The sequence below is a fragment of the Camelus dromedarius genome, chromosome 7 (assembly GCF_036321535.1).
Source record: "Camelus dromedarius isolate mCamDro1 chromosome 7, mCamDro1.pat, whole genome shotgun sequence".
In the NCBI taxonomy this organism is placed as follows: domain Eukaryota; kingdom Metazoa; phylum Chordata; class Mammalia; order Artiodactyla; family Camelidae; genus Camelus; species Camelus dromedarius.
Window position 1 is genome coordinate 54,598,289 of NC_087442.1, and position 27,528 is coordinate 54,625,816.

A 27,528-nucleotide genomic window follows, 5' to 3' on the forward strand; every position below is an offset into this window, starting at 1 on the left:
TCCCCTTTCCACCCACGTGTAGCTTTCCCTCCTCAACCAGCCATGCCCAGCTTACCTGCAAAGTTAGTTTCTACCTTACTGGAGCTCCATCTTCTGCCCCAACTCCTGTTTCCTGGGTGCTGTTAAGTTACTTAAAACAAAAAGGCCATTAGACTGCGATGGCTCTAATGCAGTGGCAGCCGATGCGAGCGAACCAAAATCTAAGCCTGTAAATGCCTCACGATTACAAAATCAGGGAAAATCAGTCACAAACAGCCAACGCAGCTTGAAGCTGTAGCCAATCAGTGATTTCCTTGCTTTGTTTCTGCCTTTTCTCGATGACCATCTCTCCCAAGTGCCCATTTAATGCTGCCTGCCCTAAGTCGAGTTTTGCTCAGAAAAACTCTTAAAACTTTTCCTAAGCTTCCGTTTATCTTTTAACAGGGCCCAGGTTTCATCTGCACTATGATTTTTAAAATTGAAAATTATGGGTAAACACTAAATTCTTGAGCAAGGACACTAAATATCTGGCACTGAATTATTCTCTATTCGAACGGAGACCTACTATCTGTTAATGCGTTTTGAAATTGAAATTTCTATGTCCTGAGCATGAAGGGCTTAACAAAAAGGTACACACACACCATACACAACTGAGAGTGTCTAGCTGTTTTAAATTGAAATGTACAAATCTTCTTTGGAACAGTAACTTTTTTTAGAACCTATCATATGCCTACTGTTCAAAAGAATAAAGTTCATAAACAGGAAAAAAAAACCAGAAAATTTTGTAACCATGGAAACGTTTAATTTTGACTACTGAATATGGATGAATTAAGAAATATTAAATTCATATTTATTTATGCATAAAAATAATTTTAAAGTTAACCATGTAATTAACTCACATATCACATTTGAATAAAATGTCACAACCACCTTTCCAAAAAGAGATGCGTTTTAATGATGAAAGACAAGATAAGTGAATTTTTTGGTATGTATCTTTTGTGATAGTAAACATGTACTATCATATATAGAAATGTGGATAAGAACACAAATTATTTTGTCAGGAAAAAGCTGTGCTTTCAAAGTCTTTTTAAAAGGCCGAAAAGGTAAAGTTTCTCTTAAAAAATGACTCTTAGGAGTTAATGGTATCAAAGTCACATTGGCTAAAGAAGGAAAACAAACTTTCAAAGCCATCTTAACAGAAATCTTACTGCAAATATACGATTCTTTTGAACACAACACATAGAAAGGAGACTGACCTCAAAGGCATTTATAACTGTCTTCTCTGGTACATTAAAGAACAAGTTTGGCTTATGGGTCCTGAATTGTAAAACTTCCTGACAAACTCCCCTAGATTGTGCATAGCGTTTCTCCTTTAAAAGGTCATATGAAAAGATGTAAGTTAGCTTCCATCAGAGCTAATATTGGTCTATAACAGAAGTTTAAGTTATTTTAAAGTATTAACATAAGAAAATTCTAGTTTGAAACGAATTTCAAACCAATACTAGGCATTAAAGGATAGCCTTACAGCTGAGGTTAATTTTCTCAAGTCAAATAAACAAACAGACCCTCCCTTTTTTCCCCAAACACAGCAAGGGGACAACTGCCCCATAATGTTTGTTTGTTTGTTTGTTTTCCTACAAAAATCACTTTACCACCTGCTGGAATCCCAGCCCAGGAACCAGCCTGTGAATGTGGGTGGCTCATGGCCCTGTTTTATGATAACAATTGGTGTCCTCTTGTCTCTTCCAGAAGGGTCCGTCTCAAGGTACATTTTGGCTGAAAAGAGTTAAAAAGATGAATTCAGTTAGTTTCAATTACAGTAAAATAACCATAGAATGTAAAGTCTTCCAACAGAAGTAGTAAACCAAATTTTCCTTGCCCCAAAGGAGCCAATGTTACTCCGTATGAACAATTCCTTATTGATTTCTCTCTTCTGCCACAGAATGTGCGGGAGAGTCTCATTATGCCCTGAAAAAATTCCAAACTTTATGGAATTATCCTGACAGCATAATTATTTTTCACTTTGCAATAACACACACACAAAAAAAATTGTGCCAGAAAGAGCAGCATTACTGAAAAGGAATTTTTTTAAAAGCTAGGTTATGACAGTTAGGGAGGTCTTACTATTTCCATAATAAAAAGTGTTTAAGTGAATTAAAAATTTTCAGAATAAATTGATATATTCTAAATTAGGCAACAAAACATATTTTTCTTATTCCTACTCTGAAATCCTTCAGTTAAAAAAAATTCCATTACTCTTTACTTCTGAGGATGAAAGCTAAGACTCGTAGTCAGTTGTGGAAGCTGTGGTGAGAAGGGCAGTCAGGAACTTGGGAACGACTACTCGGGGTTACCGGCATTGCTGCCCACGGGATCTAGCTTACCAGACTTCAGAGACTCTGTCTTCTCAACTTCATTGGCATCCTTGCCAATCCAAATAAAAATCTGAAAAATGAAACCATAATAATACGTATCGTTTGGGAGTGTTGACTCGGTGCAAGCCGTATGCAAAGAGCTTCTCACACGTTTTCATTGAATCTTCCAACAACCCCAGAGGTTAGGGATGTGGAGATGGAGGCGCAGAGAAAGCTGATCACCTTCCCAAAGTCTACACCTACTAGGAGACATGGAAATTTATATCCCACCAGTTTGCCTCCAGATTTCACATTCTGGTATTTTATGTTTATGCAGTATTTTCCAGTTGATAAAGTGAACTTTCCCCCAAACAACGTACTGGCTGGTTTCCTGCACCCACCCCTGGGGTGTATGAGCCAGTCAATATCCCCATATTATTATCCTACGTTGGGGCGGCCACACGTAGCTTGTTTGTGGGCACCCCAGACTCCCTTTAGGATCCCTAACGTAAACCTAGTGTTCCTCTCTGATGGCATTCTATCCTATAATACTCTGCTAAAAGTGCTATATTGATTTTTTAAAAACTGATGCATATTCTATATGTATCCTTCTTGTCAAATGTATAGGCTGGATACCTCAATGGCGAAAAATTCTCCTGAGTTACTTTATATTTAAATCACTTTAAGACAACTTGTTGGGAGAGAAATTTTGGTCAAATTAGTTTTGACTGTACTCTAATTCACATTGAAAGTGCTAGAGCATTTGCTTGCAGAGCACAGAAGCAACCACGACAGCAGTGCTAATGAAAATGAAAAAGCATGATTTACAAAAATGAAATGCAGCACAGGAAATATTCTAAAGTACGCATAAACACAGAAGCAAGAGTTAACCACTAACGGAAATACATTCTTCTGAATAAGGAAATGTCATTCTTATTTTATAAATTCTTAAATACACAAAGGTATTTTATCGACACGAGGTTTTACAAATCATATCTAGAAATAAGTGACCTGTTCACCTGAGGAGAATCCGTGACTAGATCCCAAATTCAAATATGGTAATTCTAGACCAAGCTAAGGTATGATATAACTGAGTGACCTAGCAGTTAAGAACAGACCTAAGTAACACTCTCTGTGGTTGACTCTAAGACTAGGCCCACTTCAGATAACTGTTTCATAATTTTTCTGTATAATTTAGTTCCTAACATTTATTTTTCCCTTTCACTATTATTAGTTTACAGAGATTAAAAAAAAAACTATCAGATATAGTATGTCAAATCACCATTAATTTTCTACCAAATAAAGATATATATAACAATAGTAAATTGTACTGTGTAGATTCAAAACTATCCTGTGTCTGTTTCTTCCCCAGGGAAGGGGACCCCATGACTTTTTGTCAAATTTCAAGAGAAATTCTGAATATTTCAGCTTCCCCTGAGGCATTTACCCCCATGGTATTGTGCCCACTAATGCATTTATTACTTAAATGAGTGGATGGAGGAATGGATGAATAAATTAGGAATGAGTGAATTTTACAAATAAATAAAAAATCTATTCAAGATGGTAGCCATGGAACCATCTCCACCTTAAGAAGCCAACTTGCCACATGTATCAGGTTTACTTTTTGCCAAAACTGTGGTGAGTTTCTTTTAAATACAGCCGAAATCCATACATCTGTTTATTATTAGACTTGCCACTTCTCAAAGCAGGTTTTGTCAGCTCCCAACTGTAAGGACACTCTCTTGTTATGAACAAAAAAAAAGTTTTACCTGTTCCCAAGCATCTAGTAACATGACATCATCTTCTGCTAAATCATCCTGGGTGAACTCTCCTGGAACCTCTTCAATCTGAAAGGGTATGAAAAAGCTTTGTGACCCAACAGCCAAGCGGTGATTTTTCTAATATATAGAACACCAAATGCCTTGTATTTGGAGCATAGCAAAAATAAAGTTTGGCAGTCATTTTTTCCTTCCTTTTGGGTAATAAAGATTTAAATAATTGTTTATCTGTTTAATGGGGTATCACAAACTGATGGTTTGTGCTTCACATACGTATTGTATCTGAATGCCTTAGGGAGGCCATATACAGTCGGTTCTGCCACAGCTGTCTCTACTTCCAGTTCTTTATGACAAGTTGCCTCACAGATTTATGTTGCCTTCCTAGTTCCTAAAGACATTTAAGTTTATGATCTGGGTATTAAATTGTCTTCCATTTTATAGGTCAAGATTATTTTAGTAAAATCAATAGGTCTGGTCATTTTTATGAATCAACAATTTTCAATAAGATATTATAACACTATTCCATATGCAAAGCGTCATTATTGTTGTTTTAAACAGGTTAAATTGTGTTCTATGTAGTTAACATTAAAGGGTAATGGAGAGGGTTTGTTTCATGCACCCAATAAATGGGTATACATTAATCTAAGTTCAAAATTTTTAAAGAATTCTGGATGAACCACCCCCTCCTCCCCGATCCTTAGGAAAGATTGGATTATGGATTATAGTCTGCAGTTCTTCACTCCTTCCCTCTGCTGTGTGACTCTGCAATACAGTGGAGCAGGTGAGGTTGACTGAGGCCTTGGCTGTGTCATATTAGCACATGGGACTCAGCGGGGCCCTCTTGTGCTGCTGGGCTCTGTCCTGGGAAAAACAGGCACGCACCTAACCTGTAGCCCCCTGAGCATGGCAGTACATATGGTTGTAATTCGATGAGATTTTTAGACTGTTATACAGAAAACAAACACTAACATTTACAGAAGGCAAGAAACTGGTTTAGCTCATCTTTTTACAGAATAATTACCAATCACATAGTGATTTAAAAAAAGCAAAAAACCTTAATATCACTCAATCTATGCCAGGTACTGTTCTAATCTTTTACATGCAACAACTAATTTAATATTCACAGCCACTCTACAAAATAAGTACTAGAATTATCCCTATTTTTCAGATGAGAAAATTATAGCTCAGAGAGGGTAAGCAACCAGCCTAAGGTCACACAGCTAGAAAAATAATATCACCAAGTAAGTGATATCCTGCCGGCAGCCAGACTGGTTCTAAAAGGTTTGCTTTTAACCAACAGGTTCTGCTCTCTTGTATGAATCTATGTGTCTAAAGCCTGCTTTCTGTTGGTGGTAATAAAATCAAACACTTGTTAGTAATAGCCCTTTTCCTTAAAATGTGAAGGGATTAGAGTTCAAAATATCAAACAAGGAAATCAGTAGGTGCAAAGGGAAAGTAAATTTCTCTTAAATATATGCATGATAAAACCCCAAAATTAATAATTTTTTTTAAACCTAAGAACAAAGTCGAGGTATAATTTTTGTAAAATATATCTTCATTGGAAACAAACATGTTATTTACATCAATATTAGCAAATAATACTAATAAGAAACTATAGGAGCATTGTGCTGAAAAAGAAGTTGTTTGGATGCAGTATCGAATTAACAGTCAAAAGAGTAAAACAACAGACTTTTCTGACAAGTATATAAAATACAGGGATTTCCTGCAAAGTAGGTGAACAATTGTGCCCAGCAACCTAATATTTATCACAATCTACCACTTAAATCTTTAATTTTTAGACCAAATCACTCATAAGCTTCAAAAGTGGTTCACCCATGAGCAGTTTCTTCTTCAAAGCATTTTACTTCTCGCACGCAATGTACCTGAAAAAACACTTCGGCAATTTTCATGTCTGTGTTGGAAAGCAAAACTGATATTTACCAAGACATGGTGACCAAACCTGCAGATCAAATTTTGTAGGCAAGGAATTCACTCTTTAAGAGAAAAATTTACACAAAAGCCTCACATGTCAAACAGAGAAAGCCGAATTTTTGTGGTCAAACAGGACATATTTCAGAGCCCAGTAGAAAAATCCCTCTTGTACACAGGTATTTCTGCTTCGGATTGCCTGGAACTCCAAGCCTGCGAATGACTAGGAAATAAAATACTCCTGCTGATTTCAGTTCATTTGCAGGTGTGTATATAGCTTTCTGTGATTTTGCCCCATGAGCATAGTATTTCCATAATATTTTTTTATTCAGTCAACATGGTGAAACTTTTTATTCCCCTGGGAGACCAAAGTGCACAGTTTACCTAGTTTGATCAGAGGAACCACTACTGTTGCCCACAGAAAGTGTCACAGGTTTGCATTATCAAACCCAACCACACGCATATTCGTACAGCAGTGACCACATGCTGACACAGGTGCAAAGTGGCTGCTATTTCTAAGAGCAGCCTGAGTCACAGAGTACCTCACGGTACTCCCATGCTTTCCCAACCATTACGTTGTGGGCTCCTAAACCAACCCCGTGCAGAGCAAAGACTATCATCTGTGATTTTCGGGGAAACTAAAACTGAGACTTGGAGCAGGAACATGGCTGGAAAGAGCCAGAGCCAACACCAGAACACCTCTTCCAACGCGGCTCGGATCTGCCCAGTGTTTCCCGAGACACTCACAGTGAATCTTCCGGTCTTGTTGGAGCAGCCGTAAAGCCGAGGAGGGTGGTCTTCTGCCTGGGTTTCTAGCAGGGGAGAGGTCTGGTAGCCTTTTTTCCCTCCAAGGGAACTCCAGAACTCCTCTGTGGAAAACACACCGAGTTATCCAATGAATCTTCAGGAGCATGCGGTTGGAATTGCTTTACATCAATAAATAATAATATCTCACTTTGACTCCAGTGTTAAGAAGTTATTTAAATATAACAGGAGAAGTTACTCAAATCCAGCAGGTACTGTCACCCACTTTTGCAACTAATGAAAGGGTTCTTAAGGCCCTATAACCAATACAAAGTTCCCATTTCTGAAAAAATAAATAAATGGCAAGATTAGCAATTATCCCAAACCAAGTTCTAGTGAGTGTCCTTGGCCCCACCTGTACACACCTGGTTCCTTGCCTTCCTGAATCCTCGTGGTTTTGCATTTAAGGACATTTGCAACATACTCTGCTCCTTTCTCCTCCTCCCGGCTGGCACCCTTTCCGAGCCAAGTGTAGCCGTTGTTTTGCCGAAGTTTCAGCACAAAAACGTCATTGGAATTCAATGAATTTGCATCAACATCGACCTAGAGTATAAAGAAAAAGAACACAATGATTTAAATTCATTGCTGCTCCCTCAATAAACATGTCCAAGAAGCTGTGACAGTGCCAAGCCACCTACAGGCTTCTGTCCTGATCCCAGTGTGTTAAAGCAGGGCGGCACCAGGACCCCACAATGGCCTTAGTAGCATGAGAGCACGAGCACTTTTGCTCTGTGTCACTTTAACGCTCAACTGCCTGCAGACAGCAGCACAAGTCTCTAAGCATAAAATTAGCCCAGCTTAAGTGATAAGTAACAAAGATAATGTTCAAAGAGACCATGAGAACGAGGATGGGCTATAACACATGTTTGGAAAGAGGATGTAATATTCACAAATGATGCATGTAAAGCACAGAAGTTCAGCTTTTCTCTCTCCCACTGAAAAGGCTTAGCAAATCATTAAAGGTACACCTAAAAATCTTAAACAGGAACTGGGGTCCATTTTTGGTAAAAATATAGTAACACAGAATCACTAAAAAGTTCACCAGGTCATACTTGATATAGCTCAAATTATAAAAGACTATTTATGGGGGATTAAAAACACAGCACTGACACCACCCCTTCCTTTCAACCGAGAAGTTTGGACATCGCCTGCAATAGGCCAGGTGAGCAGTTCCAGTCTGTGTGGCCAGAGTGAGAGGCACCTGGATGAGACCAGACTGCAGCCTGAGGGTGAGGTTACAGGTGGAACCCTCTCTGGGCAGGGACAAGGCATGTGCTGCATCTTGGGCTTGAGTAAGCCTGAGGGCCAAGGATGGGCTTGTGTCTTGGACCGTATCTATGACCTTGTCATTGTGTGTCTCTGTGCCGGTCTTTGTGAGACCCTCTGTGTAGCCATATGACTGTGTGACTGTGACAGTATGTGCGTGACTTTCTGTGGGACCATGGGACTCAGTGTGATGGGTGCTAACAGGGAGATGAAGGAGAACCAGTAAGCAAGACAGTGACAGAGCAGCCACGAGAAGGAGGAAGAAAGCACGAGTGCAGCGTCCTGAGGCCAAGCGAGGGGGGGGGCTTTACAAGCGGGCTGGTGATCAGCGGTGACAAATGACAGCGTTTGACCACCCGTGTGGAGCTAACAGATGGAGGCATCAACAGCATGGAGAGCTGGGTTTCACCACGTTCATGCGGACCCTGTCCCCAGAGGAGCAAGGAATGGCTGATGGAAATTTTGAAGATGTGTCCCAGGTGTTGGTAGCATTCTGGGATGTGGTTATCATCCTCGTCCAGTAGGAACGAGGCCCGTGGATCAAACTCAAAGGCATCTATCAGATGTGATGATGGAGATTTATAGGAACCATGACTTCCAGTTTCTAATCTAAAAGGAAAGAGCTTGGATGATGGTGAGACAGGTGAGAAGAGGCCCACACCCAGACTGCTGCGGGGTCAGGAAGACAGTTCCCGCAGAGCAGGACAAAGCTTTAGCCTCCCAGTAGATGAAAACAAAAGTCTTCCAAACAATGTTTTGACTAGCTCATTTCAGAGAGGCTAGGAATGCGAAGGCTGGTTTGAGAGGCTGCAAGAAGATAAAGCATTTATATCGCAATCAGCTTACGATGCCCTATGAAGAAGCGCCCACTGGGAAGATACTGGGAATGTCATGATTCTTGGTGATTCCCACGTCTGAAATCAACTGAGACTGCCTATAGATGAGAGCGTAACTGTCACTTGATAGATTAAAAAAATCAGTCATAATTGAACACATGAGAATCCAGGCCCAGAATGTTCTGGAAGCAATCAGTACATAATGGAATGTAAACTGTATGAATGAGATCACTCTGAAGAGGGCCAAGACCGAGCCTTGGCAGGTCCAAGGGCTTCGAGGACAAGCAGAGGAGGAGGATCCAGCAAAACCGGACTGGAGTGAAAACACCTTCAGAAGAATGGCCCTGAAGTGTGGAAGAAATCCCGAGAAGTGTGGGCTTTCAGAAGAGGCCTAGTGAGAAAGAAAGAATGTTTTGAGAACAGAAAAGGACGACTGTGGCAAATACTAGCAGGAGGCTGAGCAAAGTGGGTGCACAGAAGAGAGTTTTGACGGCGGCTATACGCAGGTCATTGGCAAACTAGGTGAAAACCATCCGGGTGGAGAGACGGGAATGGAGGGCTGAGGAGCGGCTCCTGGGAGAGTGGGCCTAGCAAGGGGTGGGGGGCAGAGGGCGACTGAAGACAACTGTTTTGAAGATCCATACTCTTAATGGGGGGCAGAGAAGGGACGTGGTAGTTGGGAGGGTCAGGGTCAAGAGACAGTTTTTAAAGAAAGGAGGGGAGTGTTTAAAGGCACATGTGTATTTCAAAGGAAGTGATCCAGGATAGAAGATTAAATTGGTGATACAGAAGAGAAAGGAGATGACTGCCTGCAATACTGATAAACTGGAACTGCATAAGAACATGAGACAGAGACCCAGGAAAGTCCTTAAAAAGGCCAGGACAGGGGACCCTGGACAGAAGTTGGTGATGGTGTGGGGCCAAAGGAACTTGGTCTGAAACATGAGTCACATTTATTTATGTAATAAGTATATATTCATTTCTATCAATATATTACTTTATACAAATGTTATTATTTTTATTAATTTATGGACAAAAATACATTGACATTAATTCATAATTTAGTATGTATACATAAATAATGATTATAAAATATTTATTAAATGTTAAATACAAGTAAATTAACAACTTACATTTATTTCATAAAATAGGCAGGAAGGAGAATACACAAGTACAAATGCAGACAAGGGGGTGAGCTTGGAGGGGAGCAGATAAGGTGATTCCTGTATGATTATATCTGTGTTCTCCGTGAACTCAGAATCCGTGGTCAGTAGAGAGCAGAGATGTTGGAGATTTAGAGAGAGAGGAGGATGTGAAGCATATGACAGATGGAGAGGGTTCATGGACTCAGGTGTGAGACTGGAGAACTGCTGGAGTGTGAATCCTGGAGAAAAAGCGCTGACGGACAGGAGACGGTTGTCAGAGACGAGATGTTTGAGGTGCTAAAGTTACTGCCAATGGCAAAGTTTAGTACAGGACCACGTGAGTGTGAGAAGAAGTGGGGTCAAGGCGAGTCTGCTGGGTGAGAGAAGCCAGAGTGATGGGGAGAGTGAGGCAATGGCTGAAGGCCGCAGAGAACAAGACGGGAAGGACTAGCAACTCAGCAGATGACAGCACACGGGGGTGGGGGCGGGAGACTCGAGGAAGAGAGTAGTCAAAGGGGCCAGGGCGAGCAAGGAGGGGACCCCGCCACCCCATCCCTGGTAAGAGGACACTGAGGAGAAACACAGCTTGCACTGGAGAGGGCCGTGTGGGAGTCTGCGTCCTCAGAGGACAGCCACAGAGCAAGAAAGGAAGGCAGCTCAGAGAAGAGGCTGCAGGTGGAGGAATGTCACCTGGTTTTCAGGGCTCAGCGCAATGGCTGGGCAGACGGGTCCAGGTCTGGGGCTAGACAGAGAGGGCAGGGCAGTTTGGGGTGATGGGTTTCAATGGCAACTGAGGTGACTGGGTTATGAAGTATGAGGAATCCTCCTAGAGGTCAAAGCACTCAGCCATTTAAAAACCTGGGCCTTCCCGGTGGGGAGGGTATAGCTCAGTGGTAGAGTGCGTGCTTAGCACAGGCGAGGTCCCGGGTTCAGCCCCAGGTACGTCCATTTAAAAACAAAAAAGGTATAAAAAGCAAAACAAAACCTGGGCCTATTGGCCTTGCCCACACCTGGAGGTCTCGTCTTCCGACACTGTGATCTGGGGTTTGACTTTTTTCACAGCTCCTGTCCTGGAGACAGCTAGTTTGGCCTGCTGAGTTATGGTCTCGGCCCAGTGTGGCGAAGCTTGCTTTCCACGTTGGTTACACTTGTTCAAATAAGGGCCTTCCCTCTGGAACTTCACAGTGTGGTCACCTGACCACCACTTGCCCTCCACCTTCCCCCAGGCCTTTCAAGATAGAGCTTAAGCTGCCTCACACCTCTGACAGCTTGATTTGTTACATTATTGTTAAAATTAATTTGTTTCGGTACAAGGCAATTGAAAAACATGAGAGGCCTGGTATCTGGACTTCACTTTCTACTTGATTCTCCTGCTTTTAGTTTTTGTGTGTGTGTGTGAATGCTCGACTAATTATAGAAATGGAGGGGGTTGACTTGCCAGTTTTTTAAAGGCTAATATTTGTTAATGGCTCAGGTCCACTGGGAAGCCCATAGGCAGGGCAGGTTTCATTGAATATACGACGTTACCTCCAAGATTCTGGTGATGGATGCCAGGTTTCTCCGGACTTGAAAGAGGCGTGTAGGGGGGGCCGGCGCCTGACCTCCTTTCTTTGATGTTCCATTCTTGTAAATAATGAGCGGTTTATCTTTGAACAAACTCAGCAGGTGAGCAGGTTCTTTGCCTTGGGAGGCTCGAACCTGGGAGCAGTGGGGATAAAAGAAGCATAATAAAGCGTGCGGGCAGGAAGGCTATATTTCCAAATGCGTTCTTATTTTTCTTTTTGAAAACAAAATTAGAAATAAAAAGTCAAGAGCAGAAGGAACGATGATTAACAGAAAATATAGGTTAATGATAATCAAGCAGCATCTCCTTGCTGACTTAGGAATTGTCTGGGTTACTGCAGACACAGCATCTTCTCAGGGGACCCGGCACCATACTGCACAACCCTCTGCTCCCAGAAAGCACCAAGATGTAAGTCTGTTCATCCACATCTCCAAAAGGGAAAAACAACAAAGTGCTGAAGTGTGCCATCTTTTATTTGATGACTAAAATTACTCTTTCCTCACGGGCACCAACACTTTCCAGATGCTCAGGGCTACACCTGTTGCTTACATGTTTCAGATCTTGATCAGAGGGTGAGATGTGCATTCATTCAAATACTTCCAAAAGTAAGACAACAAAAAAGCATACTTGTTCTTTCTACATCTCTACCACTGTGAGATGAAAAAATGTAATCAAGTAATCATAATCTAGGGATGAACAAAGATTTCGATCCAAACATCAAACACTGGCAAAAATAAACAGAACAGACTTTCTACTTTTTAACTTATCTATGGAAATGGTAATAGTGGATTTGCTTAATATAACACTTTTAAAAATACAATATAAGGACTTTTCAAGATAAGGAAATTGAAAACAATAAATGGTAAATTACTTAATTTCACCTATTAGTTAGTTTAATATCAGATATTGGATTAAACATGAATTCCCTGTTTCTTCCATAAACTATTGAGGCATTAATTTACATGAAGAGTTCAAACTTTGTGTCAGTCCCCTATTTCTTCAATTATTTTGCCCTGTGCTAAAATTGAACTGTCTCAACTACCCTAGTCTGTCTTTTTCTAGAAGCCAAGTGAATGGCACATGCCATTGCGTAAGGAGGCTTAGGGAACGCTGAAAGTAACTAACTCCACAGGTATCTTTCACTTAGCAGACATATGAATAAGTGAGTAGCAAATTATAAAAATGTCTTCTGAGTCACAGCCCTGAGCTTGGGGTGAGGTTACCTGGGAGCACCTAAAATTGCTGTTGGATTCACATTTCACATAACATTGAGAAAATCTCAACTGTCAACTTGGGAGAAAGAAGGCCATTAACTAAGACCCATTCTCCACTGCAAAATGAAAATAAGACAGGGAAAAGTAAACTGAAAATCTTTCAGTACTGTAATATAGTCTACAAAGAAATTGCTTAAAACAGCAATTTAGGACTTTTGTTTTTTGCATTATTGTAAACTACTGCCATCTAGTGATGAAACTAAGCATTACCATTTCATTGTCAATTTAGGATTCAACTGGCTAACAGAATGGAAACTCATTCATTGGTTATATCAAATGTTTAACTATGAAATATAGAGTTTATAAGGCACAGATCATATCCTCAAAGTTCTTGCATGAATTGGTAAGAAACAGCTGAAAGATCAATTAAGTGACATAGATGATTTCAGTTCTTAGAAATATTTCATTCAAGAATGTAACAGTTTATGGGGAAATTCGTGGGGAAGTTCATGAGGAGTTAGCACATTTAAAGAATTCAATCATCTTGTTAATTTGTTAATTTACAATGAAAAAAGTTGGTTTATTTTTTGAAAGTTAATCTGTACTTTTAAATTTAGGTCTGACCTGCTTTACATAGGTACTAAGTACCAAGATGGAAAGGAAACCAGCTGGAAGACCAAATTCAACCTCCACATCTTAGATTTTATGTACTAAAGTATCTGACTTACATTTCTATTTAACTGATACTTTTGAAGAAGCCATTACACTTTCATAAAGATTTGAAAACTGGAAAGTGATCAGCTGGAAGTGGTAACTCAGAATGGTTTTAATTGACATCTGATGTGATTCTAAATGAAAGATTGGGGGTGGGGCTCCTAAATGTGTTAATAGTTTATTTTTTAAATTCTGTTTGCTCCTTCTTTTCCAGAATCTAAGAAAATTAGTATGGCATGAGAATTGCAATAGTTAAGTTCCAAAATGAAAAATAAAAAAGGATAATATTTAGAAAATGACAAATTCCTATCCCAACTTGGGGGAAGGGTTTTAACTAGACACTGGGCTGGCAGAACTTTAGCGTGTGTGAGTTTTGGGGGTAAAAACATCCCAACCTGCACAGCCTGTCCTCCAAGGGACCTGTCCAACTGAACAGTCAGGAACGCCGATGTCGTCAGCTCAACCCCCGTGGCATTTGCTCCCTGCCTGGAGGAACCAAAGAAAAATAAATTAGCTTGTATTTAACTTTTAAGATCATCTAATGTAGGCATTTCAAGCAGAAATTTAATATCATGGAAGATCAAGAAGAAACTAGCTGTTTTGACACGATACAGCGACAAAAGCTATTGCTTTTGGAAAGTACCAACACTGAGCCATGAACTCTCCCGTGCACTGTCTAGAACTACACATGGGAGGTATTTTAATCTCTGTTTTCTAGGTCTATTTGCAGTTCTTTATGTAACTTAGCTAAGTAATCAAGTCTGTTTGATTTCACGTTGGAGCTGCCTATTTTGGGAAGCCATCTCCATAGTGAAAAATAATCCACTTGAGTAGAATATAAGCCAGATCTATTGGGTTGAGTATTAGAGGCATTTTATCTTTCCATGATTATTTGGTGAGCATGGTAACAAATGTCTGCACCCAGAAAAAGCAAGAAAATAATCATCAGAAGTGGGCAGTAGAGAGGCCCCATTCTGTCATTCTAGCCATTCTTTAAAGGAATTATTAATAACACGGTTAGAGTTTAGACTACCAGTCACCCAGATAAGAGACAATCAACCAATGCATCCCATTCATCTGCAACTTCCCTTCCTAGGGTAGCCTTTGTATCACTCCAGTCAGTAGCTTAACCTACAGAGCAACCTCTGGGAGATCTGCCTATTCGACGTGTTGTGGGAGGGCAAAGCCAGTCAAAGCACTGAGCATTGTTTGTTTCTAGCCAACCCTCCCATCCCTATCTGACTGGAGGTCAGCAGGAGGAACACTAATGCTGGGGCTGGATTTCAAAAGTTAGTTATATCTTTTCTTCTGCAGCTTTGGGAGAGACCTACTATTTCATATCCAGAGCAGACTAAAGACAGCCCCCCAGCCTGGGCAACACACCCAAACATGCACATGTGCACACATGCCCCAAGACACTGGGTGCGGGGAGCAGGTCCTACTTATCTCAGCGTATTTCCTGCACAGAGTCAAAGGGTTGATACAGAAATGTCCTACAGTGGGGTGCCGAAAAAAAAGAGAAAAAAAAGGAAGGACATACTCACGTCAGGCACAAGTCTAAAAAAATTAAAAATGCTTTCCATTATATATGGACGCTCACAAAAATACAGTCTTTAATGCTAATTTTAAGCCTAAATTTTCCAGGAGCCTATCCCGCTAACAGTCACTTCCGGGAGCACCGGGTGAGGAGTAACACGGAGCTGAGGTAACAGCAGGAGTCTGTTCTCCCCCGTCCTTCCTTCCTCACATATGTAAGTTCCTGGCTATTTTTCCATTTTCTTTTTTTCTGCACGAAAAAAAAAAAAATCCAACCAAGCAATAGACAACATCTCTGCACTACTGTTGCCATTTTACCTTTTTTCCCTGGTTTTTCCCTGGAATATTTCAACCAGCAAAACTGGAAAACCAAACTTCTGCCTTCCGGACACTCTTAATAAATATTTCACTGCTTGTCTCAAGCCCTTCTTCTTCTTCCTATAAAGTGACCTATGCTTCCATCCACGCAGATTCACGTTATTCTGTTTTACGGACCTATGACCCAGGCCGTCAAGGACCCCACTACAACAGCGGCAGGACGGGTGAGCCGGCCCGGGCCGCGCTGCGGGGGCGGGGGCGAGGGCGGGGGGGGGGGGGGGCTGCGGGGCTCTTTGGCACCTGCGGGCAGACAGGGCAGCGCGCGAGCGGGAGCCGTGCGGGGCGCCGACGCGGAGGGCGGGGGAGCGCGGCCGCCGCAGGCACGTGGCCCGGCGGGGGGTGGGGGGGGCGGAGTGACCGTCCCGGAGTCCCCGGGGGACCCCGCGGGGGTTGCGGGGCGACGCTCCCCTGAGCGCGGGTGCGGGGCCTCGTTCCTCCGCGAAAACGCAGCCATCCGGACGCGCGTGTCCAAGTCTTAGTTGGTTTACGGGGAACTTGGAGGTTCGGACCCTGGGCCAAGGTGTGATGCCAGAGCCTACCGGCCTGTAGTCCAGGTGAGGCTACTGTCCGAGAAGACGTTAGAATACGGTTGAGTGTTTTCACGGGGGAACTAAGATCATTTTGATTTTTAGAAAAACAAATAAACAAAGGACACCACTACAATCAAGATATAATGAAGTTGCTCTTTGTCTCTAATTTTGAAATTCTATGCGTCGAAACAGTCTACTTTGGTATGACTTCTTCTTTATGAGTATGTGGTACTTGTTACTCATTAAAAATAAATACTGCATGAAAATGGAATTTACTGCTTCAAGGGACTCATCACTGCCACTGTCCAGAGTCTGTTCAATTTCAATTACTTGACATTTCGGAGAAAAGATCACTGCTGAAATTATTTTTCTCCTATCATTTTCGAATACAAGTGGTTTCAGAAATAAAAAGACAAATCTGGGTACTGAGTAGCTGATTGAATTCTAGTTTGTCACCTTTAACTCTGCCTCCTGGACTTAACCCATTTACACCCCTGCAGTGAAATGAGCACATAAACTGGAAAGCTATTTAATTTGAAAGCCAGGCTTCAAGAGTTCTGCCTGTTTTCTAAATGTCCTCTTCACTACCTTTATGGAAGCTTTTGAAGTCCCACAAATCATACGACAATAACAAACTGACATATTTAACATCCATATTAAATGACAAAGACTCACAGAAGGACTCTGAAGTATCTAACTTGTATTCTTGATATCTCAAAAAGTCATACATTCTCATCATGGAAATCTTGAACACATCAAATTGAAAGGAGACAGTATGTCCCCTCCCCCACCCCCAGTGCTAGTCCAAAGGTAATACCTATTAACAGTGTGGCACAGTCTCATCTTCCTTTTCTCTTTCTTTACAGTGAGGGCCAAATTTATCCTCCCCGAGTTTCTTATTTCCACAAAAAAAACACTACCCACCCGTGCACAGATCAGAAATCTGGGGTCACCCTTGCCTTGGCCATCTTCTCCGTTCCCCGTAACCAGTCATTCAGATGTCAGCATCTTAATACACTGCAACTTGTCTCACCCTTTCCCTTCCCATTTCCCTTACACAGTTCTGGCCACATTATCATTCAGCTGGATTACTGCAACAAATCCCCCACAGCCTCTCTGCCACCAATCTCCTCCCACTAGTCCTTTCTTCACACGTCAACCAGAATAATTTCTCTAAGATGAAAACCAATCATGTCATTCCCCTATGCAAACTCTCTGACTGGCTTGCAATGCCCTGAAATAACGTTCATCCTCCGCAGGATAGTAACAAAGCCGTTCACAGCCTGGCTCCTTCCAATTTCTCTGGTTTTATCTTTTGCTCCCTAACTTTGCTCTAGTGGTACCTCATTACTAGTAGGTCAGAGCACACTTTTCCCTGCCTTGCTTGGGATAGCGTCCATATTTGCTCGCCTTCCCAGCTCCAACTTCGATGTCCCTTCTAGGAGCTCATCACCAATAGCTTAGGAGTGGGCTTGGGTGACTGTCCCTAATTTCCCAAAGATCACTCAGCTTGGTCTTATCTTAAACGCTTCATACTTCATTGAAATGCCCGTTAATCATCTTCTTCTCTTTAAAGTGTAAGTTCTTCAGGACACAGGCTGTATTTTTTTCCCCTCACTGTATCTGTAGTATCGAGCACAGTGCTTGGCACATAGAAAGTGCTCAGTAAACATTTTCAAACAATTTAAGGAATAGCTACTGCATTTAAAATGTATAACCTGATTTCGTCTGTTTAGTTATATCCACATAGTCATTCATGTGGATTGTAAATTGATGATTCCTCAAAACATTCTTTTAAATTGCTCAGTCTTTCCTGTTTGGTCTAAGTGCCACAATCAATTGTAGTTTTTACATACAAAAGAGAATTAAGAGGAAGACAAGAAACAGTGTAAAAGAAAAGCTGGCTGGGAACAATGAATTTACCCCTATGAATGCCATGCTTTGCACAAACACTTTTCTGAATTAAACTTTAGGAAGGGAAATTGCAAAACAAGGACACAGCTTCTAGCAGGGCATAGCTGCACTCAAGCTGTAAAGAAAGCTGCCGATCAAGGTGTGAAATGTTACTTCACCAGTTACAACAGTTATGACTGTGGGTTCAATTACTTCATCTGCCTGATTCCCCCCTCCTTTTTTTTTTTCTTTTGAAAATAATCTGTTGGTGAGGAAGAAAGATAATTCATGGAAACATCCAGCTTTTTGCTAGTGCAAACATGCTGATCAAAAAAGTGGTTGCTCATAGATGGACAGGTGATCGTCATACTAAGTAGCCAGAAAGAGAAAGAAAAATACCATATGATATCACTGATATGTGGAATCTAAAAAAAAAAAGGACACAAATGAACTTATTTACAAAACAGAGACAGATTCACAGACAAACAAACTTATAGCTATGGGTGGATGGGGGAGGGATAAATTAGGAGTTAGGATTTGCAGATACTACTATATGTAAAATAGATAAACAACAAGGTCCCCCTGTACAGCACAGGCAACTACATTCAATACCTTGTAATATTCTATAATGAAAAAGAATAGCAAAAGGAATATATATATATGTATAGCTGAATCACTATGCTATACACCAGAAATTAACACAATATTGTCGAATTGACTTTACTTCAATTTAAAAAATGGTTGCCGTGAAGATGGCATCTTAAACACACAACTAAATCCGAAATACATTCATATTTGAAAGGGTATGATGTGACTGTGGGGTCAGAAACGTCCCTGGGTACAGTGGTTCTCATTAATACTACGATGTATATTAGAATCTCAGGAGTCCCTGTGGGCCAGGCATTTGAATTTGTAAAAAATTGTCCAGGTAATTATGTGCACCTAGTGTTTAGAACCATTGCCTAAGGCAGTGCCTGTCAATCATTACAGCACATATGAATCATCCTGGGATCTTGCTGAAATGCAGGTTCTGCTTTAGTGGGTCAAAGGTGGGGCGTGACATTATTTCTAACCAGCTCCTGGGTGATGCCAATGCTTCCAGGTCCCAAATCACCCTATGGCACCAAGAACCTAGGGGACAGGGATAATCATCCCATCTCCTGAACTTGGTTAAGCTCAAGGCATTGGTGAGTGTAAGTGGTTACACTATGAGGACAGAGGTGGCTCTGTCATCTGGTGGGACGCTCACCACAGAGAAATGTCACCATCTCAGCAGAGACCTGAGGTACGTTCAACGTGCTCACTGAAGAGCACCATCACCAGGTGGGCAAAGTTAGGATCCTGCTTCACCCTTGCACCTTCCACCTACACGTCTCAGCTTTAAGATCTTTTTTAAAAATTATTTTCTTTTTCTCTGTCTTCCCAGAAATAGTCTATTTTACCTGATTTCACTTAATAAAGTTTGAGAATCCCACATGAGATGACTTGTTGCGGAATACTTGTCCTTTTGGAATAGTCCAATGGTAGCTACACCTAACTTATTTGCTGGACCTTCCCCATTGGCAGTGACTCTCTTTAAGTAAACTTAACCCTCAATTAACTAAAATCATTATTCAAAACCATACAAGATAGGCTACACTGGCATTTTCTCCATTATTGCTAAGAATTTCATGGGACCGGAGAGTAAGGATGCATCAATTTGAGGTCTCTGGAGTATGACATAGGATCATAAATTATACACCTGTGCCTTAGAGGGTTTGCCACCTTGCAGTGCTGCAGCTCCAATCAGGATGGACCACTGTGAATTTCAACGATACGAAGACATGGTGCCCACGATGCTGGCCAGATGGAGTGTTAGCTTGCATAGGAGATGAGATACTCAACTACATACCCACCAGGAGAACACTACCCTTTGGATACCAAAACCTTTTTCCTAGATTAAAAAGGATGGCTTTTATCTAACTCCTCCCTCTTGTGGATAGCAGCTACAGAATACAGTCAAAATCATATTGAAAGAAAATACTGCAGGCATGTTATACAAATCTCACTGGGGTAACTACAGGGTAATTCTACTCCACATTGCCTGGAATTCAATGAAATTTAACTCTGGAGCAGAACCTGGCCTCTGTGGAACTTGAGATCTTATGAAAGAGGGAACTTACCACGTGTAGATAATCTGTCCTCGGGGGTAAGTGTAGAGTATAATGTAGCAGTCACCGCCATAGAATTCACCGTATGAGTTCTGGTCAATTTCCACCCTACCATTGTGTTCTACCCGCCAGATCTGAAGGAAATAAAACATGCATACTGAAATTCAAATTTCCTTGATCTAATAACACTTCTCAGAGCTCTAAAAATTTTTTTTGGTTTAGATCTGTCATTAAACAACTTTTAAATTCCTTTTCCAAATCAAGCAACAGGAAGAAATTTTATCAATCTGGCAATTTGTTTACTGACTTTTTAAGCACTCACACTTCCTTTGTACCTTCATAGTACTTAGTTCAGAGACTGATGATTAATAAGTAACCGACCGTTTGATCAATATGTGAACATAACGGGACACTCAAGTGGAATAACAAACCACAACATTCAGCTCAGAGATACATCTCTTAACTTGTATAGAAGTTTTCGTCGGTTGGGAGGTAATTTTTCACAACTCTCTTTCCTGTCCTGTAAGGCGTGAGATAGATGACTATTTCCCAGGTTAAGTGGCAGACTGTGACCAAATAATAAAGATGCCCCTTGTGTGACCTCTATTTTCCAAAGGTGCCATCTAAGCATAAGACCGATAGATAAAAGCAGGCAGAACTGGTTCTTTTTTTTTCCTATTTCCTCATCCTCATCACAGATTAAAGACAGTTTAATTAATGATGAAAAGCTGGAGAGAGAAGAGCTGTAGATGAAACAGTAAAGTAACATATGAGTGAGAGACTGCCCAGCACTGTGAGCGCACATGCCCTCCAGCCTGGGTCCTGGGGAGGCCCAGCACAGATGGGCCTTTTGCTTTGAGACTGGAGTTAAGCAAGTGGGGAGGAGCGGAGCAGTGCTGTCTGAGAGCAGCCCTCCCACGCCATCCCGGAGGAGCACGGCAGCACGGCCTGGCTAGACCCAAAACCTACAGTGAGCCCTGAAGTCAGCAGCCCTGGGGAGGACATCTTGGAGACACTGGGGCCTGACAGGGAGACTGCAGCCGGGACATCCTTGGTGCTGGGGAACCACGTCTTCACGGGGCTGTTTGGCTGTGCTGAGCTCCGGAAAAGGATGTCGGAGCAGCAGACAGACCCAGACCTGAAGCTGCTACCCTTCTGACCACCATCGTGGGAGGCACTTCCCCCTTTGCGGTTCCCACAACCCCCTGCACAGCTTAGATTCACACATCATGTCTTTGAAAAGAGGAAAAACTACTTCCTAAATCTCTTTACTAGATACTCCGGCCCAAACATTGTGGTATGCTCTGGGAGAACAGAGATAAATGATTTTAATTCCTTCCCTTGAGGAACTGACAAGAGGTCTAGGAGAACAAATCTGTAAGTAAATGAACAATTTTGTGGTACTTACATGGCAAATTCTGTGAAAAATATAACTTACGGTTTGAGCACAGAGAAAGGTCACTTTAGGGAGGAGGGAAGGCTTCATAGGAGAGGCAGCTTGTGACTTACTGAGTTACAAAGGGGGAGTGGGACTATCAACCAGATGGTGGAGGGGAAGCGGCCTCGGGGCAGTGGAAGGGTGAGGCACAGAGGAGAGGAAGGACCCACCACAGAGGGTCTGTGAGGCCCCGCTGAGGATGGACGTTCTCAGAAAGACCATGGAGAGCCATCAAAATATTCTAGAATAGGAGTGACATGACCCAGTTCCCCTTAAGTTAGATGATTCAATAGCAGATTGACTGAAAAGATTCTAGTTAGGGACAGTTCTTAGCTGGGAGTTAATAATTTTTGTCAGAAAAAAAGAAGCAAAAAAAAAAAATCAACAAACTCAATTTGAATGCTCTAAAAGTATTGGTGAGTTTGGCATATAACACATGCCTGATTTGCTTTCGTGAATGCCTCTGAGATGCAAGGGAAGCACCAACTTCCGGTGTCGGTGCTTTCAAAGCAACACACCCTCAACTGGGCAATCCCAGGTCTGAGAGCAGGGGCAGTTCAGAGCCAGGAAACCAGATAGAGATGACTGGGTTCCTTGCAGGCCTCTAAGGTGACAATAAGGTAATCTCACACAAATCACTTAACTTCCTGGAATTCCAAAATATACATTATAAAACAGAACTAAAGGTCAGACAACATCTCTTCCAGCTTTAAATTCCCTAATTAAATATATAGTTTGGGACCATCTTTGTTAATAATTAAAAATTCACATTTTACAAAGTTTGCAATTTCTTGAAGTTGTATTTCCACTTATACTGGCATAAATGGGCTTGATAAAGACAAACAAATACACAAAAACATGCAAATACCTTCACTTTGCCAGAACCATCATCCACCATATTATGCTGGGCCGCCATTTGTGGAGAAGTGTGTAATTTGGAGGCATCGAATGGCACTTGTTTTATTCGAGCCACTTTCTCTGTGACATACACTTTCCCAAAGCCATCGCTCTGATCTTTATCTCTCCAGTCTTTAAAGAACTGTTTGAAGATTGGTGTTTCACCTCCTTCCGGAAGCACTTGAATCTGAAATTTAAAAACTAATAATCATTATAAACAGGAAAATAAGAGATCAAGGAAAAACATGAATCCGGTAGTACCATTACAGCCAAGTAAGTCTGAGTGTTTTTTCTACATTTGGTTCCTAAGAGGGCTGTGGCATGAAAGAAATGATCTCACTGTGTTACTTGCACCGGGACATACAAATGAAAAAATGAGGCTGAGAGATTCAGAAAGGAAGATTAACTAGCCAGTGTCTAAGCTGATCTCCATGAAGCCAAATATTCTCTGGTCATTCATCCATGTCTACACAGCTTGCTCTATGGTAAGTCTTCTTAGTTAATTCAACTATGGTTGATCATCTCGACTTAAAGTCTGGGAAGAAAGTGGATGGGCTCTAATTCCCAGCATGCAGCCCCATGGAAGGGCTGATCTCCAGTGTCTGAGAAATTCCATCTTCCACACAGATACAGTTCTAGGGACACATGACACAACACTGGACGCATGTAAGTGAAGAATGACTCCTATGCATATGTTGCTTGGGACCAAATTCTTTCATGAGATTTGTGGAGATGCCTGAGCTCTCATGTTTAACAATGTTTTCCTAGCCAGTTCATTTCCACACATACTTGAGTATTTTTAGAATAATTCATTTGCTCCAGGAATTCTTCAGCTGTCTTCATGGCAGTCTTTCTCTCCTGGGGATTAGCATCTTTACCTAACATGCAAGATAAATGAAAGAGACAGAATTTCAGAGACAAGATACTCCATGATTAAGAAATACTTGTGCACCAAAAAAATAAACCTAATTATAATTTAACTACAACACTGAGAGAATGACAAAAATTTCCTAGTACACTAAATACATTTAACAATATCATAATGAATGCTATAAGAAACAGATTCTTTTTATGGCAACCAAAGGCTTTCTCTCACCCCATCATCCCTGGCAAATGATGCTCTTAGAAAGAAAATATGGTTTGGATGTCTGCTTTTTACAGATCATGCATCATAAAGATAGGCTTTTTTTTTTTTTAAATCAGAAAAGATGTTTTATTTACCTTCCTGAAAAAAACTCTATAAATCTGAACAGCATCGACAATGTCAATGGCAGTTCTTACCTTTCCACACGAAAATTTGTTTGGCGGCTCCATGGTCCAAAATGAAGCATTCTTGGGAAAGCAGCATTGCCATGGAGAAGGGGTTTTCTTCTGCCACCACACTCACCTTCATGGACCCACTGGCATCTGAAACCTAACATACAAACCGGGAGCTCATTTGAGGATGATAAATATGTTGTAGACTCTGATCACAGTGATGGTCACACAACTCTATAAACGTTAATAGCAACCACTGAAGTGTACACTTAAATGGGTAAACTTTATGTTACATAAATTATATCTCAAGAAAGCTATTTCAAAGAAAACAAATGAGCAAACAACCCCATGAGCCCAATTACACCCTAAAAGGCTTTTATAAACTCCGTTGGAGTAAAAGTCTACTAGTAAAAAAAGTTAAGTTTCAACACAGAACATACCAGTGATAATAATAATGGATAAAGTTTGTTGATTTTTCATATCTACTAGGCACCATGTAACAAACTTCTCATGATTACTTCTTAATTTTTACAACAATCTTTTCAAACAGGTAATAATCTTACACTCATTGCACACACACAAAAAACTGAAGCTTAAATATTCATTCATTCATTCAACATTTACTGAGTACTACCACATGTAAGGCACTGTGCTAAGGAAGGCTTTGATACATTACAATTTATGCTTACAAATTTTCTTCAATATGGATCCTGTAAGTTAAGTGTATTTTGTGTAAATTATCAAAGTAGATTTCCTCTGTCATATATAAATTGTTATTTACCTAGACTCTTGAGGTTTGGAAATGACAACAGAACATTTTTTATAAGTTGGCAGAGGTCTTACAAAGTTAAAAGTATACTTAATGCCCAGGTTAGAATTCACTGTTTTTCAAATGCCAGCTTGTAGGCTGCAAGGTAATCACCTGGGCACTTGCTAAGTATGCAAATTTCAGGGCCCTCCCTAGACCAGTGGTGGAGCTTTCCTGCACTCTGGTGGGGCTTGAATTCCGTATTTGTAATTCTAAGTGACTCTGCCTTTCAGTTTTGTTCAGAAATCCCAAATTAAAATATTTTCAAACGGACTTTAGACTTTAGATGTATGCGATATGTTACAGGTCCACTAGAGGGAGCAAGGATTCAGGATTAACAAAGTCACATTTTAAAATATTTCTTTAGACCTATAATGCTGTCCAAGAGGGAGAACAGATTCATTTGCTAATGTATCATAAAAAATATCTATTAAACTACTGAAACTGGGTTCTAGAAACAGTAATAAAAATAAGCAGCCACAGAATTATTTCTGTATGGTTTTATATTAAAATTACCAGTATTTAGGAGTGGTAATCACATTTTCCTTTACCATCTAAGAAGAAAAGAATCGAGTTCCCCTTTATAAAGAGGAAGTTATTCTACACAAATCAGTAACTCGATCTTCATTTGAAATCACAGAGTTTCTGAACTAGAAGGTCCTTTAGGAGCAGCAAATAGAACTCCTTCCTTTAAGAGATAAGAAAACCACTCAGTTCTGCAGAGAGATTAAGGTCTGTTCTAAATCACGTGCTTGGAAAGTTGTGAGGGCAGGGAATGCTTGAAGGATCCCATGTGAGCAGTTTCCTCATCTGATATATCTTGTCACCAGCAATAAACTCATAAAATCATAGAGCTGGGAGGAACCTGAGTAATCTTCTAATGTCATCTCATTCTCTCTGTTTCTCTCTCTCTCTCTTTCACATAAGGAAGTAAGACCCAGGATGGTCACATCTTGCGCAGGGTCACCCAGCCAGTCCTCCCCACAGAGCTGACACGGCACCAGGTCCTCCAATGCCCGGGACAGGGCTGTTATTACTCTGTCTCCTTCCAGCTGTTTGATTTGACAGCCTTGCCCTCCTGAATAAAGCAAGCCCTCATGATGGCTGAACAGGATATTTGAAATAAGGTGACAATGTTATAGCATCTCAAGATTTTATAAGAAAGAGTTTATAAAATCATTTTCCTCCAGGAAGGGAACGTTTTGCTGAAGGCACTATATCAAACCATATTGTTGCAAAGTAGAACAGCAACAACCTGTAATTTTATTCAAATCACAGCAATAAGTTCACTTATTATTTTTTAATAAAAATTTTCAAAGTGATAGAAAGAGGAATTGTCATTAACTATACTAGAACAAAGAATGGACTCTGCCCACATACTTCTCTTTGAGGGCAATGAAGAGAATTATCAACTGTGGCGAAGAGAGTCCCCTCAGTGCAGGCCTCCCCGGAGCATCCAGTCCAGTAAAACAGTAGAACCCCCAACAGTGAAAACTCACCATGTAGAGCTTGGCCATTTTCCTGTTGGTTATGTCTGCTCTGGTGTCATCATCATCTTCTCCATCCCTAAGCTCTGGCTTTTTCCCTAACACCTGGAAAAAAATTGAACAGATAAAGGATAAAGACATCTTATTAAAGAATGCAAAGTTAAAAAAAAAAAGTAAACCATCTTACATTTTGAAAGACACAGATTGTAAAACAGGAGCAACTGAAATGGCCAGGCTCAGACATTTCTCAGCCAATCACACTACATTGGCCTTTTTCCAGGGGTCAAATCAATCAAGGGCATTAAGTAAACAAACACCGCGTTCACTGGTGATGTGAACTTTCAAGGAAGAGAAATCCCAAACTTGAAAGTGTAGGTCTCCATATTATGGAAAATTAGCAGGAATTAATTAAAATATGAGTTCTAAGTTCAGTTCTGCAACAGAATTTCTTTCACAACAATCTATAGGTTTTATTAATTTATTACCACAAAGACCTGGCCAAATTGCTACTTAAGGGCAAGGTACTCTTATCATTACTGATATGAGCTAAAGTGCAAGTGAACCATATCCTGCTTTGTTTCCTGCTCTATTTTTGGCACAGAACAGAAGAATGTCAAATGAATGAACGAATGCATCTATTTATCCTTTGCATATCTGACGCAATCCAAAAGTTCAAGTAAAACACTCAGTAGAAAATACATTTGAATCGGCTTTGAATTTCTGTGCACTAAAATCACAAAAAATATGTCTAAAGAGCACCTTAATTAATTAATTTAAATAACTGACACAAATATAGGATGTTAAGGACAGGGATCAAATATAAACATTTTAAACAATGTGAGTTTTATAACAACATAAATACAAACTCAAATTCAGAAAATGCAAAGAAGTTATTCATTTAGATTCCATAAATATTCAATATACAGGAAAATTCCTTGCATAATGTGTTTTATATTCAGTATCCCTTACAATATGGTGTGTGAAAATACATAACTGCTAAATACCAAACAACAATGAAAATGTATACAAATTCTAATCCTTGCATGAGTACAGCATAGGCTCGATTTAGAAATAATTTAAGACATTTCTTCTGGGAGCATGTCTACCTTTTTGTTTAAACAATGATCAATAAACCATTTTAATTATCGAACATACTACATGATTGTAATACAATTTTTCTTTTCTGCTAAAAGTAGGATTAAGGCAAAAATTAAAACACTTGCAACCAAAAGCTTTTTTTTTTTCTTTAACAGTTTTACCTTGGTAGAAGTATGTTTATCTTATAAAAGCAGTAAAAGGTCTCATATACACTCTTGAAATTCTACTCCAACCAAGAGAGTAGTTTGGAATCAACAGTTTGGGTTAAGGCCATATTTAATACTGGGATGTCTCCCAGCGGACTAAGCGAGTCTGTGATTTGGGGCATACTCCAACTTTTAATTTTCAGATAATCATTCCCACATTAGCTAGGGATCTTATTTATCCTCTCAAAGGACTGTAGCATAGATGTGAAGTGAACCTGGGGGATTTACTAGAAACAGGCTTAACTCCAGGGATACAAGGATGCTATA

At 40.6% G+C, this 27,528-nt stretch overlaps 1 protein-coding gene across 1 annotated transcript in view; it reads right to left on the minus strand.

The window, feature by feature from the left end:
• Positions 1-910: 910 nt before the first annotated feature.
• Positions 911-27,528, minus strand: part of SCIN (scinderin) — a 66,404-nt gene continuing 39,786 nt past the window's right edge. The window contains exons 5-16 of the mRNA XM_010979605.3: positions 25,970-26,062; positions 23,687-23,819; positions 23,195-23,283; positions 22,377-22,592; positions 20,083-20,204; positions 13,979-14,069; positions 11,619-11,789; positions 7,210-7,387; positions 6,788-6,909; positions 4,103-4,180; positions 2,364-2,424; positions 911-1,755 (exon numbers count right to left, since the gene is read on the minus strand). Of these exons, the coding sequence (XP_010977907.2) occupies positions 1,628-1,755; positions 2,364-2,424; positions 4,103-4,180; positions 6,788-6,909; positions 7,210-7,387; positions 11,619-11,789; positions 13,979-14,069; positions 20,083-20,204; positions 22,377-22,592; positions 23,195-23,283; positions 23,687-23,819; positions 25,970-26,062 (1,482 nt within the window). The 3' untranslated portion in view covers positions 911-1,627. The remainder of the gene's footprint in view (positions 1,756-2,363; positions 2,425-4,102; positions 4,181-6,787; positions 6,910-7,209; positions 7,388-11,618; positions 11,790-13,978; positions 14,070-20,082; positions 20,205-22,376; positions 22,593-23,194; positions 23,284-23,686; positions 23,820-25,969; positions 26,063-27,528) is intronic.